The 13,590-nt window shown below is 46.1% G+C and overlaps 1 protein-coding gene across 4 annotated transcripts in view; it reads left to right on the forward strand.

The window, feature by feature from the left end:
* Positions 1–637: 637 nt before the first annotated feature.
* RBBP6 (RB binding protein 6, ubiquitin ligase) overlaps positions 638–13,590 on the forward strand; it is a 28,079-nt gene continuing 15,126 nt past the window's right edge. For 2 of the 4 annotated variants that reach the window (XM_066198127.1, XM_066198130.1), the window contains exons 1-5: positions 638–818; positions 6,311–6,410; positions 8,244–8,282; positions 8,911–8,947; positions 13,494–13,538. In XM_066198127.1, the coding sequence (XP_066054224.1) occupies positions 653–818; positions 6,311–6,410; positions 8,244–8,282; positions 8,911–8,947; positions 13,494–13,538 (387 nt within the window). In that variant the 5' untranslated portion in view covers positions 638–652. The remainder of the gene's footprint in view (positions 819–6,310; positions 6,411–8,243; positions 8,283–8,910; positions 8,948–13,493; positions 13,539–13,590) is intronic. The other 2 variants (XM_066198128.1, XM_066198131.1) reach the window with 1 other exon arrangement.

Here is a 13,590-nt window from a genome sequence, read left to right on the forward strand (position 1 = left end):
CGCTCGGGGCCAGGGGGCGGGGCCCGCCGCGCCCACGTGACGTCGTGTCACGCGCGGCGCCGGGTCACGTGCGGCGTGGTGGACGCGCTTCATCTGCGCATGCACGCGCGGCCCGTGCGGTGTCGGCCGGGAAACCCCTCGGCGCAGCGCTGAGGGCAGGGGCGGCCGCGGGAGCCGCCATCGGGGCCTAGCGGGGCCGAACCGGGCCGAGCGGGGCCGAGCCTCGAGCGAGCGGGGCGGCGCCGGGCCGAGCGGGCCCGAGCCCGAACCCGAACCGAGCGGGCCCGAGCCCGAACCCGAACCGAGCGGGGCCGAGTCCTAGTCGAGCCCAAAGCGAGCGAGGCCGGAGTCGAGTCGAGGCCGAGCCGAGCGGGGCCCAGCCCGGGCCGAGCGGGGCCCAGAGCAGCAGCCGGGCGGGCGCGCCGCGCTCCCCCAGGGCCGCGGTCGTTGCGGGGCGGGGGCCGCGGGCTCGCCACGATGGAGACCTGAGGCCTCGCCAGCCCCCAGCCCTGAGGCCGCGGCCCGGCCATGGCGCAGCGCCGCGGGCTCTGAGCGCCGCCCGCCGCCCCAGCGCCGCCGCCCCGGGCCCCGCGGGCCCTGCCCGACCCCCGCGGCCCCGCCGCGCCAGAGCGGGCGCCGCCCGCGCCCCGCCATGTCGTGCGTGCATTACAAGTTCTCCTCCAAGCTCAACTATGACACGGTCACCTTCGACGGGCTGCACATCTCCCTGAGCGACCTGAAGCGCCAGATCATGGGCCGGGAGAAGCTGAAGGCGGCCGACTGCGACCTGCAGATCACCAACGCGCAGACCAAAGAAGGTGCGTGGGGCTGGGGGGCAGCGCTGGCCGAGCCGTGGCCGCCGGGGGCTCGGAGCTGCTCCTTTGTGGCCGCTGCTCCCACAACACGCGAGCGCGGGTCCGTGTGCCGCGGGGCTACATGAGTTTTGGGTTCCTGGAGTTGTAGGTAAAATGGGGGGCGGAGGATGTCTTTACCGTAACAAACCTGCCAGCTTGCTTTGAAATCTGGCCGGGAAATGTGGAGGTTATGGGAATATAGCACATGGCTCATTTGAATGGGGGGTAAAGTGTGTTTGATGAGTGAACTTCGTTTCATTGAAAGCAAGTGCCCATTGCAGTAATCGCTTTGAAGCAACAATTTGTATCGAGTGTATGAGTGTTACAGTTTCTGCAGAGCTTTAAAGCCTCTTGCGCAGTCAGCGTTCTGTGTTGAAAAATTACTCCTGCGAATTCCTAGTTATTGTCAGTTTTCCAAACAAAAGACACATAATTTAGATACTACTGAGCATCATTTCATCGTTCTTGTCTAATTCATTTCTTTTCTTCTTGGAACTTAGTGTTTGCTGTATCAGGGCAGTCTGGAATTTTTATGGCAGAACATTTATAGTGAATATATGTAAGAAATATTCTTTGGAAAGTCATAAATTCGCTTAAATCTAATAAATAGTGCTTGATTCGGCGGTGTGAATATGGGCTTGTGTTACTATGATGCTTCAGTTTGGTAATCTGCCATCCTGATAAGTTTGGATGTGATTAAAGGCTTCAGAGTGTGACTTTTCAGAAATAAAAAGAATTGTGTGTTCATTCCTGCAGCGTTAAACCTTTTTTATTTTCCCCCACCGTGGTTCTGTGTCTAAATAGAACTTTTCTTTACCATGTGCACTGGTGGGTTTTTTTTCTCTTTCAGTGTTGTGTGTTGAAGTTTAAACAGAATGCTCTGTAACTTCAGCCCTGACCTTCGGAGGGGATGGATGTTGAGCATTTGTTTACCTACAGATATTTAAATTATTTCAAGGAGAGTGTGAGGAGATTTCCCAGTGCAGCGTTAGGGGCGCAGGGAATGCTGTTTTGTGATGAACGCAGGTAGAGACACAGCTCGGAAGTCTCGGGTTTTTACCAGTATTGAATGAAGGTGTGGAAAGGCTTTGAGGGCCGGGTTTGGGTTGCTGTGAGGAGATCCCCGCGGTGTCCGGGGCTCCCGGGATGTCCCCGGGGCTGTGGGGATAGAGCCTGGGCCGGAGCCCCCCACGGGCACTGAGCGGCGCCTTTGGAATAGACCAGACACGGAGTTTGTTGGAGCGGGTGAACACAAAGCAAAGCTGTTCAGAGAAAATGATACTGGTAAATGTCATCTCGTAAGGAATTATTGCTGCATCCCTGGGATGGGTTTACCGGGGTGTTACTTTGTTTTCATACATAACCAGAGCCCAGAGAAGGAGAAGTGCCTCACTGGAAGCTGTTAAATGTGGTGGTGCCTCAAGGTGAAGGTAAAAAAGGATTGTCCTGGCTCCTACAGGCAGGTTGTGTTGTGCTTTAACCTCTGCAAAACGAGTATTAAGTTATAAACATATAGCCACGTAAAATGCATAATTTAAAATTCTGTATTAGTGACACAGATGCTTATTGAACCTTTCCTAAGGGTGTTTTCCATGTGAAAAGGCAAAAATCCCTCTGTGCTTTGCAGAGCATAGATAGAGAACGTATTTCCAAAATTTATGTCTGTCAGATCTTTGGTTTATATGCATAAATGTAAATCTCAGGTTTTATTAATCAGATGTAGATGCTTTAATTAACCTGCAGAAATAAAAATAACAACTAGACTGGGATATTCTGCCTAAGTGGGATGTTAGGAGTTCTTACATGTGGACATAAGTGCTGGGTTTTTATAACTTTGTCTATTCAGGAGTCCTGAGTAAATGTTAAAATGATATTTGGAAAGAACAAAGTGAGCCATGAGTGGAGATGTGCTGGATATTCAGATTGTTCCTAGATCCTGGAGGCTTTTACAGTTCTGGAGCTGTTACTTTTCCTAATGGAAAGCTGGTAATAGAAGAATTGTTAATCTAGGCTAAAAGTACAAAGGATTTTAAATATCAGTGGGAAAAAAGGATCTGCTGGATTGTGTAAGATTCTGGGATGCAGAGTGGGTGGGTGGGACCTGTTTTGTGTAGGGGTTCCTCTTCCATGCTATGGAGGCATGTTCTCCAAAGCCTGCACTCAAGAGTGGTGCCTTTAAACTTGCCTCCATTTCACTGGATCTGGATTTTTTACCTGTCTTCTGCACCAGGTGTCCCCAGAACATTGTGGGAGAGCTGCAAGCTCCACAGCTGAGGTTTCCTGAGTACTCTTGCCTGCACTGTGACATCCTGAAACAGAACACGTGGGAAATGTGCCATACTTACAGGGCAAAACACACAGAAAATAACCCCAAAAGTTGGCTCTGAGCTGGTGTGGGCTGGCTTTAAGGCAGGATGGTGCTCAGGCACTGCAGCCCCAGCTGACACCACAGCACAGCCAGCAGGGCCTTAAGGCAGGCCCGGGTGTGTGATGGGATTAGTGACTGGGAGCAGGGTGGATTTGATTGACTCATCCCTCCAGAGCAGTGCAGGGCCTTGTGGGGCACAGGGCGCTGGGGATTCCCTGGCCTCCTGGGCCAGCCTGTTCCAGAAGTGATGATCTGCTTGCTGTGGATGAGATCAGGGATTCGTGTTCTGGGGGAAGCAGAAAATCCAACAGAACTGGCCCAGTCTGGTACTCGGGAAGTTTCAAGGCAGCTACAGCAATGGCTTGTCCCAAAGTGAGCAGTGGTGGTGATGAGAACAGAGTTAAATCCTGTCTAGGGTGAAAACGTGTGTCCAGGGAGTCCCTGTGCTGTGGTGGGGACAGCCTGGTGTGTTGGCAGGCATTGCAGCCCTTCCCTGCGCATCCCTCCCCCAGCAGCTGCCTGGCACACCCAGGCTTGCCTCCCAAGGACTCCTGCTGAGTTCTGTGCTTCACCTGGTGAAAAAACCTCTCAGAGTGCTCAGAGCTGCTGGGGCAATGTTGTCAGATGAAACAGTGGATAAAAGCAGGACAGGAAATAACGTGGGAACTTCTGTCAGTAACTTGTTCGTAACATACATTAACACAATTATTAAAGCTAGCAGAAGTTCTTAAAATAGATAAATTAACAAGTGGAAGTTTTAAATTGCTCATGCAGTGTGAAGCAGCATAAACTTGCCAGCACATCAGAGCTCCTTGCACTTAACTGTAGGAAAGCTGTGGACACTGATGCAGTGGTTGATGTCACATTTCTGTGTCAGTGTGAGGCAGCAGTCAGGGTAGCTGCTGTTAACTAATTTGCCTCCATTCATGCCTTGAAATACTTCTTTCTCTGGACTCCTTCAAGGTACTATTTTCTTGTAGCATAAATAGCAAGTTTTAGACTGTTCTGTCTCTTCTGCTCTTGCCTTTAATACCCAGATATTTCTTTGTATTTGGAGGCATTTTAGGTTAGTTGGGTAGTTTTAATCACAGCTCAGGTTGACAAATTCCAGTAGCCACTTCCCAGCCATCTCTGGAGGCAAAACAAGTTTGTGTCCCTGGGAGTGGGAATGAGCAGTGCTGCTGCCTCTAGCTTTGAGCATTTCTGTTAGAGCTCTGCTTGGACAAGTGAGAGCAGTGGCTGTGTGGAGCTGGGCTCACTGCTCACCATGAGGTGTGCAGTCGTGGAGGGACAGTGGCAGGGCTCTGCAGGCCCTGGGGTGTGTGAGTCTGTGCCCATGAGGAGCATGTTCCTGTTGGGAGGTGCCAGTTTAATCTGAAAACCTTTTTGTGAAGCCACTGTTGCTGATCTTGTATCTCTGAAATCACACTCCAGTGCTTTGTGATCTGGACCAGAAAGGAATAACACTTCTGTTTGGCTCTGGTCCACGAGCAGAAACAGCTGCTCTGGTTCTAGAATTGCAGCTGGCACCATCCTGCAGGTGTTTGTCTCGGCCTCAGCGCTGCTGGAGCTCCTTGTCCGTCAGAAAGTCCCAGTGCAGTGTCTCCTGACAGGGGCTGTGTGAGGAGCAGAGCTGCAGGGCTTGTGTCAGCATGTGACTTCTGTAAGAGCTGCTGTTTCTGTCACTGCTGCTCCTTTCACCACAGTTTTAAACTGCTCTGCAGTCCACGGGAGTCTCACTGTTTGGTTCCCTGGGGGGAAGATCAGGAATTAGTTTCAGCTAAATGATTTCTCAGTTTTCTGAAGAAATGTTCTGTTAGTTGTAAGAAGAAGTAAAATTTTAATTTCATGGTTGAAGTGATGTCTTCTGCTAGGTATGTTTTGGTTTAAGGGAGGTTCCTGCCTGTAGGAATAATATACTGAAAAATGGAGCATAAATTGTGAGAATCTTGTATTTTGTGTGTGATCACTGAGCAAACTCATCCTGACAGAGCCTGACTAGGTACACAGCAGCTCTGGGTTTCAGAGCAGTGTTCTGATTCAGTCTGCAAAGGGGAGGGATTGGAATAACTAACACTGCAGGCACATCACAGGGGAGGACTGCTCATGGTGCTTTACAGTGTTTAATCGTGTCCAGACTGTGTAAGTTCTGTATGAAAACCATTCTTCTGGAGAGGGCTTTGCATTTTAGGCTTATTCAAAGCGTGTCTGAGAGTTGGGTTTTTTTTTGGGCCTTGTGTAAAAGGTCAGGGGGCTTTTCTTCTCTTCGGACACCCAGCCCAGTACAGGCCAAGGCAGGGCAGAGAAAACTCTACAGAAAGTGAGTGGAAAGAACTTGTATCCCTTTGGTTAGTTCAGACTGGATGGTGAACTTAAGGGGGAGGTACCACTTCAGTTTGAGCCACTTCTGTCCTACTTGTGAAGGCAGGCTCAGAAACCCCCAGGTTTTTGTGCTCCAAACTGCAATGCTGCCAGTTTCAGTTGCATTTCTGTCAGGCCTTGAGCAGCTGCCCAGCCTGGCTGAGGATGGGGCAGCTCCAGGCACAGAGCTGGTGGTTCTGCTGTTCTGCCAGGCCTGAGCAGGGCAGCACAGGGGACTCAGGGGTACTTAACGCACTGGAGGCACTGGTGCAGAGTTTCCCTGCTTTAACTGGTGCCTGGTTTGTTCAGGACCAGCAGTCACAGACTTCAGTCTGCTTTATGCAGGTGAGGCTTGGCTTTGGTTTGTTTTTCTCCAGAGATCTCTTGGTTTCATAGCCAGTCAGAAGCAAAACCAGCTTAAAACAGATCAGGGAAAAACCTCATGCATTATCAGACTCTACTTTAGTGTAATTTGAAACTATTTTGCTCTTGGCATTCAAACTAACTTCAAGAACTGAAAATTATTTTGCTGCTTGTGTTTGATAATCAAACCTGAAGATTCCTTGACAGGTGCTGTTGGTGTGTTGAGAGGATGAAAGCCTGGTGTTATGTATAAAATTTTGCTTTTAGATCTGTAAAGGGATTCTCCAAAGTGCTCTGTAATTACATATTAAATACATTGTTACAAATTGACTAATGTTTTTTTCTGTATTGTTGTTGTTCCCAGAATACACGGATGACAGTGCTCTGATTCCCAAGAACTCCTCGGTGATTGTGAGGAGAATCCCCATTGGAGGAGTGAAAGCGACCAGCAAAACATACGTGATGTAAGTTGTGCAGCCCTCCTGTCCTGTGGGGGGTCACTGCCCCCTGTCACTGACAGCCCCTGCATGGGCTCTGGGGTTGGGACTTGCCCCTTAAAGCTGCTGCCGCTGTTTTTTGTCAGGGGTAGATTTCAGTGTGTCTGTCCCAAAGGAGACTTGGATTTTGGTGTTCTGACACCAACAGTGGGAACTTTGGAGATAATTCTGTTGAGTTTGGTTTGGGGTTTATTTTTCTGAGATTCAAGGGCAGATCCTTTTTCCTCTGCATGGGGAGATTCCTTATTATATGTGTCTGCCTTTTTAACAAAGACAGATTCACATTGCAGTGTAAACTTACTGTTTGTTCCTGTCTCAGAAGTGATTCTGGGTGCTGGACTGTCACCTGTGTTTGGGGAACTGGGACAGGATAAGACAGGGATTTCCCTGCCTCAGGTCTGGGTGGGTTGTATAGTAGTTGCAGAGGAAGGACCAAGAGTTGCCAGCTGGTGAACCATGCAAACAAGGAGTTTAATTCCCAAGTGATTCCTGTGTGTTTCCTAAGCACACAGTATCTGAGGCAAAAGAACCATACCCTAAAGGGTGCTAGCTTTTGTGCAAGTCCCATGAAGGAATATTTAATCCTGTCCAAACTCAAATCCCAGAAGCAGTTTAGCACACTACCAAATGTACTGGTTACCTTTCTGTCTGTACCCAAGCTGAGATCTTTGCTCCAGGTTTTAGTTCTGTATTTCTAAGGTTTACACCTGATTCTCTGTCCTCAGTATTGATTAAAATCACAGATACTCAAATGCAATCCTGACTACAGGATTATTGCTGCCTTGATGTTTTCATGCAGTCCAGATCTATAACAGCTGCATCAGCTCTGTTGGAATGGGCATGTTTTCAACCTCCTTAAAGCCATGCCTCTTCACCAGCAGCAGAAGATATTATTAGCTTGTGGTTTTGCCATGTCTTTTCTAATGCTGGCTCTTAATAAACTGCCCTGAGGAGTTACAGTGTGTCTTGAACAAACAATACAGCAACATCCTGGTCCCCATGAGCCATTTGCAAGCAAAAAGCCCTGAATGGATGTGGCCTGCATGTAACCTTGGGGCATGTTACTGCAGGAGCTGTGCAGGGCTCCCCAGCTCTCCCCCTGGGTTCTGCAGCCACAGCACTGTGCTGTGAGCACAGCCTGCCTTGGGTTCATTTCAGGGTGCTGCCCTGCCAGTGCACCTGGCCTGGTGCTGTAAAGGCCTCCCAAGAATCAAAGCTGGCATCAAACATTCTGTCACTACTGGTGGGGAGGAATCAGGTGAGAGCAGCCCTGCTGTGGGAGAGTTGAAAATTACCCAGGCAGATGAGCTTTCTGTTCCTCAGCTGGAAACACTGCAGAAACCACTGCTGGGTTCATGTTTGGGGATGAGGAATGTCTACTGGAATGGTGGAGGCCTTCAGAAAGGCATTACTCACCTTGCAGTAAATGGCTGAAGCAACTATTGTGTGGTAATCCAAAGTATTTCCATGTGCTTCCTCACCTTCAGGAGGTGTAATTGGGAGCCTGGGGGGGGTTTAGCAGTGGCAGGAAGCTGAGCCTCTCCATTGGCATGTGAATTCCCCTACAGCCTCTGCATTGCTTCTGCTCATGGGACTCTTTGGATGATGCCTGGATTGTTTGTTAGCTCTCTCAGTGGCTGCATGTGTGGTTCATGATGAGGAGCATGCAGGTCCACACCACCAAGTATGTGGAATCTCAGCAAGTTTTCAAATGTAATACATATTTCCTAAAATATTGTAACATATTCAAGATTATCTTCTAGCAAATTCTGGCAATTAAGACCTTTTTTTCTGTCACAGGACTCCTAAATCGCACAAAATCCTAGAAACTACTTTCAGGTGACATTTCTACTACTACTTTTAGTCAATATAGCAAATGTAACATGTTTAATATTTTGGCACTTTGATGGCTAAATATAGTAGATCTCTGAACACAGTGCTTGGGCTTCCACAAAGAAACACTGTTCTAGAGACTGTGCTGCTGACACTGTTGTGTTGCCTCTTTGTCACTGACTGTGTTTTTCACTCCAGCAAACTTGCACTTGTAGATTTTCACTGTTCTTCCATAGAAACTGGACCCTGTACCTGGTACCTGTGTGATACCAGGGACGTACATGTTGGCCAAAGCTGCCCCATGCTTTGGTGATTATTTGAGAACACAGAACTCTAGTACAGCCTTCATGGATTTGATACTTAGAGAGCAGAGACAGAATGTCTGAGGACTTCCTCTTGCACTGTTGTGTTCTAGATCTGTAAGTCTTGAGTAATTTGTGACTATGTAGAAGTGTGATTTGGGGGGGAGGGTTTAGTTTCACTGAATATACCAAGAGAGAACAGTTTATGTTACAAATAAATGTCTATGTTCACTAGAGTACTGGAGCATAATGTGATATTCAGGTTCTGGAATGTTGGTGTTGGGTACAAGTGATTTGTTTTAAATTCTGATCACCTTTATTTCTTCTTCTAGAAGTCGAAGTGAGCCAGTGAGTGGAACATCAAAAGCAGTATGTAAAAACACAATCTCACACTTTTTTTCCTACACACTGCACTTAGTTCTAAACAATGCAGCCTTTTATTAATTTGCCAAACGTTAACTTCATATATTTTCCAGTAAAACCTAGTGTATGTTGTAAATACATTGTATTTGATTCAGCATAGTAAAAACTGGGTAATGCCATCATTTGCAGAGTTCTAATGTGAATATTGGTATTTGTGCCTAGTAATGCATTGTATTTCATATTGAATATGCCAGAATCTCTCCTGTATGACTCTGTGTTGTACAGATAATGTATGATCGTTTCCAGATCCTGTAGGCTCGAGGTTTGCACACTGAACATGGTGCCATGTTCTACATCTGTCTGTCTATAGCTAGTGATATGTATGTTTGTATAGGTTGTTGTGTGCTTTTTGTTTCTTGCAATAAAAACTGTTTGGAGTGTATTTTTTGCCATTTTCACATTGTATCACTTAGCTTTTGTTTTTAAATAACTTTTTTTTGCCTAATGGTTTTTGAAAATGTTATCAAAAACCACTGAGAAGTCATTATTGTGAAACTTGGTGCTGTTCCTTACTTTTGACTTGGGGGTTCAAACAAATACCAAACCCAGCATATCCCAGATGCTTCCAGGACAGTTCTGTGCAGCTAAATGATTCCTTCCTGTGTCCCTAAATATTTGGGTATTTGTTCCTAAAACTGTATAACTGAAGTGATACTGTTTGGGCCCCCCTGAGTACAGAAATGTCTTTCATAGCCTGACGTGAATTTCAATATCGCTGCTCCACAGAGTGGTATTCTAAAGTTCTGCATTTGATCTCTCCCCTTTTTCTGGTGAAGCAGTTTAGTTCAGCAGTTCGTCTGCAAATATAACACAAATTTTGGCACCAAGTTAGAGCCTGGGGCATTTGGGGGTGAATTCCCTGTCACCTTTCTTAACTCCTGCCTGCAGCACATTTTTGGGTCTTGGGTGACTCCAGGGCTGGCTGCTGCTGTAATTCCCAAAGGTTAAACCTTTCTTTAGTATACCACCACTTGGAATTCACATTTGGAAAAGGGGCAGCATTTTCCTTCAGGTTTGCAAACCCTTGTACTGCTGCTAACACACAATCCCACACGGAAATCCGTGCCTGGGGACGGGCTAGATCCTGATGTGCCACTTGGGTCAGTACTGTGTGCAACTGTGCTTTTCCAGTAGTCCTTATAGTATCAAAGTGCTTTTTGGTGGGGTTTATTTTTTATCTTTATTTTAAGTATAACTGCTTCTCCTTCACTAGACTGGTGTGAGGCATTACACTAACCCTGGATCATTGGTTCTGATCACTTGATCAGCTATTAGGATAATTTAATCCAGAAATTCCTGAACTTTGGGGCTGTGTTCTGGGAAGAATACAGCCTCTAGTTTCCATGGAAACAATCAACTTCAAATTGAAACCTTGCTGTGTGTAGGTCTAAAACCACTAAATGTAACATCCATAATTCTATTGCTGATTGATTGCAATTCCTTTTGGAGATGAATGCCTCTCATTATGAGCTGGAGTTAGTTGAACTGGCCCAGTGACCCTAGCAGTTAATGTAATGCATTTATGTAAACCACGTTTATAGTATTTGATCTAATTCAGATGGGTTTTTATTTCTTGAAAACAGTTCTTTTTCTTTTTGTTTACTAGCATGTGTATAAACACAAACCACATGTTCATAAATAAAGTTAACATTCTTTTAGCCTCGTGTGTTCCCTGGCATGTCTGTATTACATTGCTCAGTAGCATCTTACCATAAGCTAATGTAGATGTGTCAAAAAGAAAAAAGGAAGAATCCTAGAGTGGGAGGGAAGACAGTGTGAGTGAGAACTAACAGCAGGAAAGGAAAAGCAAAGCAAAGCCATTCCCTGGTGTGCTCTGACTGTCCCTGGTCTGGGAGGGTGGAAGCCTTGTATCCCTCTGTACAGGCCCTCTCTCCCTGGGAAAGCCCTGCAGCCTCAGCAGCTTCTGCAGCTGGAGACACACATTGTTTCTCCTTAAGGCTAACTCAGGTCTTGGTGTGGGGGGATTGTTTGCCTTTTTTTTTTTTTTTTTTTTCCACACACATATTTCTGCATATATTTCAGAGCAGAGGCTGGGTCTTGTGCAGTTGGAGTAAATCACTAGGAATCTTATCAGTTATTGATGGAGAGTAAAGCTGCAAAGTTAAAATCAGTTTTCTTTTTTTAAAGGATGCACAAAAGCTGCTTCTTTTTCATATCTCTTCATTGTCACATTCTTCTGCCAGCTGCCACCCCACTTCTGGCACAGCCAGATCCAGGTGTGGGCCTTAGGGCCGGTGTCTGGGTCCTTGGGGCTCCTTGGAGGTGCACAAGGGCCGAGCCCCCGGGCACAGCTGAGCTCCCTGCCTGAGCTCCCTGTGTGGCCAAGTTCTGGGTTTGGGAGCCCTGTCATTTCAGTGCAGCACCCCAGCAGTGACATCAGCCTTCTCCTCCTCTCTCCTGTCCCCTCGCCCGCTTGGCTTCCTAACAGCTTCTGTTCGGTCTGCTGCACCACATGGCAGTTAAAACATTGGCTGTTGAGTTTAGGGTTTGGGGGTTACTTTTTCTGGGTTGTTTTTTGGGGTTTTTTTAATATTACTTCTGCAGTGTTATCTTAGGGTTGGCTACAAATTTATGGAGATGTTGTTTCTGCTTGACAGTTTTGAGGGACTGCCAGGAAATACTTCAGTAGAAATTTAAAAGGAAAAAAATTGGCAAAAATATAGGATGGTTAAAAGATGGCCATGGGCAAAGGCACTGAAGTGTACATTAATTATCTGTTTGCTGCTTTTGGTAACTGTTCAGTATCACCTCCTTTAAAAAATTAGACTGTTGCCTGCAGGCTGTATAATAGCAGCTTCCTAAAAAACTAGAGGAAAGAATTAATAGTTTATTAACTGTTGTGTTTCAGTTCCTGGTCAGTACTAGACCATTTAACACTAGAGCTGTCCTAATTTCTTGTTTGTTTCTGAAAAAAACGCAAAATGATAGCTGTGCCTGCCCTGAGAGAACACTGGTCTGCCTTTCCATGTGTAAAAGAGTGGCATATGGAGCATGAAGCTTCAAAATGCTTGTGCAGACCTTTTGAACAGAACTAGGTACAAAGCATTCTGGAAGGGAGGAGAGGTGGATCTTGGGGTAAGACTTGCAGTGGAATGAAGGTCTTCTTGTCTAGATCTCTTGTGTTCCTCTCCAAAGACACATTTTCAAGAGCTCTTTAGTCAGTAGTGCAGGAATGCTGTCTGTGCTTTCCTGAAAACACAGAAGAGGGACAACTTAGTGGTGTGAGGAATCATATTGTGCATGGAAATACTTTTTCCCAATCTGCTAAAACTGTTCCCTCGAATTCTCTGCTACATTAGGTAGTAAAGGACAAGCCCTTTTTAAGGAAAGGTTTTAATCTCTTTGCAGCCCTGTTTAGTGACTTCTTGGAGAGCTGTTCAATTCACGTTGTGAAATTTTATTCTACATTTTTGAGCAATTTAGATGTAATCAGCAGTGATTCAAGTGTCTTTCTGGTACTGTTGTGCTAGCTCAAGTGCTGCTCATGGCATGATAAAATTCAGTATGCTGCAGAAGGAGCTGGTTCGAGTTAACCTTTTTACTTGTGGCAAAACTTCTCTTCAGCACTAGTTCTCTGGCCTCTAGCCTGAGGATGTCATTCCTGAGAGCTCTTCCATGGGCAGCTGGGAGGAGAAAAATGGAGGCAGAAATTCCAGGCTTGTGCTCTCAATCCATATTTTTTATCATCCAGAGTATGCTTTGCACTTTCCTTTGTTCATTTAGCTCTGGGCTGCCGTTAAAGATCAGGTTTGGTCTGATTGCAAGGAGTCATCTAAATTCTCACTGATTTGGGTGACAGGGCCTGTGGTCTAGTAACGTACAAGAAATCAGTTTTCTCAATTTTTATAGCCTACTCTGTCATAAACACCTTTATATAGGTGATTTGAGCAGTTGGGTTTTCTCCAGATGAAGTGGCAGGCTGTGGCTGCTGTTCTAGGTGGGCGTTTATTTGGGTTTATTTGGGTACTGCCAGGAGGGGCAGAGTGTGTGTTTTGGGGCTGCTGGGATGACCTTCATTCTGACAGGCAGATGTGGGGTCACAGAATCATCACTATTTGCATCTAGAAATGATGAGGCATTCACTGATTGCTTTACAAACTGCACTAATATTATGCTACCTGGACTGATACTTCTTCCTCAATTAAACTTAAATTTTTTCTAAATCCTTTTTAGCTGAAAATTGACAGCTTCCTTACCCTTTTGAAAGAGGTCCCTCTCTGAGATATTCTGAGCAATAAGTAGATCTCCATTGGGGTTGGTTATTTTAATTTCTTCTCATAAGCCTGTAGATTTTCTTAAGCCATCATAGATTTGGACTTTGTTTTGAATAAGTACAAATTACACTGGGTTGGGATTTCTTTTGGGTGATACTCAGGGGGATATAGTGCAGACATTCAGACTATAGTAAAGGTTAACTATTGCTGTGTTTTGACTGTAGAACTTGAATATGTGTTTAATTTTTTGTGAACAGATTGATGACTCTTCTGCATCTATTTCTCTGGCCCAGCTTACTAAGGTATATATATATTCTTGTCAAATACTTTAAAAAGTGTTTGCTTCCTATTTTT

This window comes from Chamaea fasciata, unplaced genomic scaffold (assembly GCF_029207755.1).
Source record: "Chamaea fasciata isolate MVZ Bird 193981 ecotype frontalis unplaced genomic scaffold, bChaFas1.0.hap1 SCAF_16, whole genome shotgun sequence".
NCBI classification, from domain to species: Eukaryota; Metazoa; Chordata; class Aves; order Passeriformes; family Sylviidae; genus Chamaea; species Chamaea fasciata.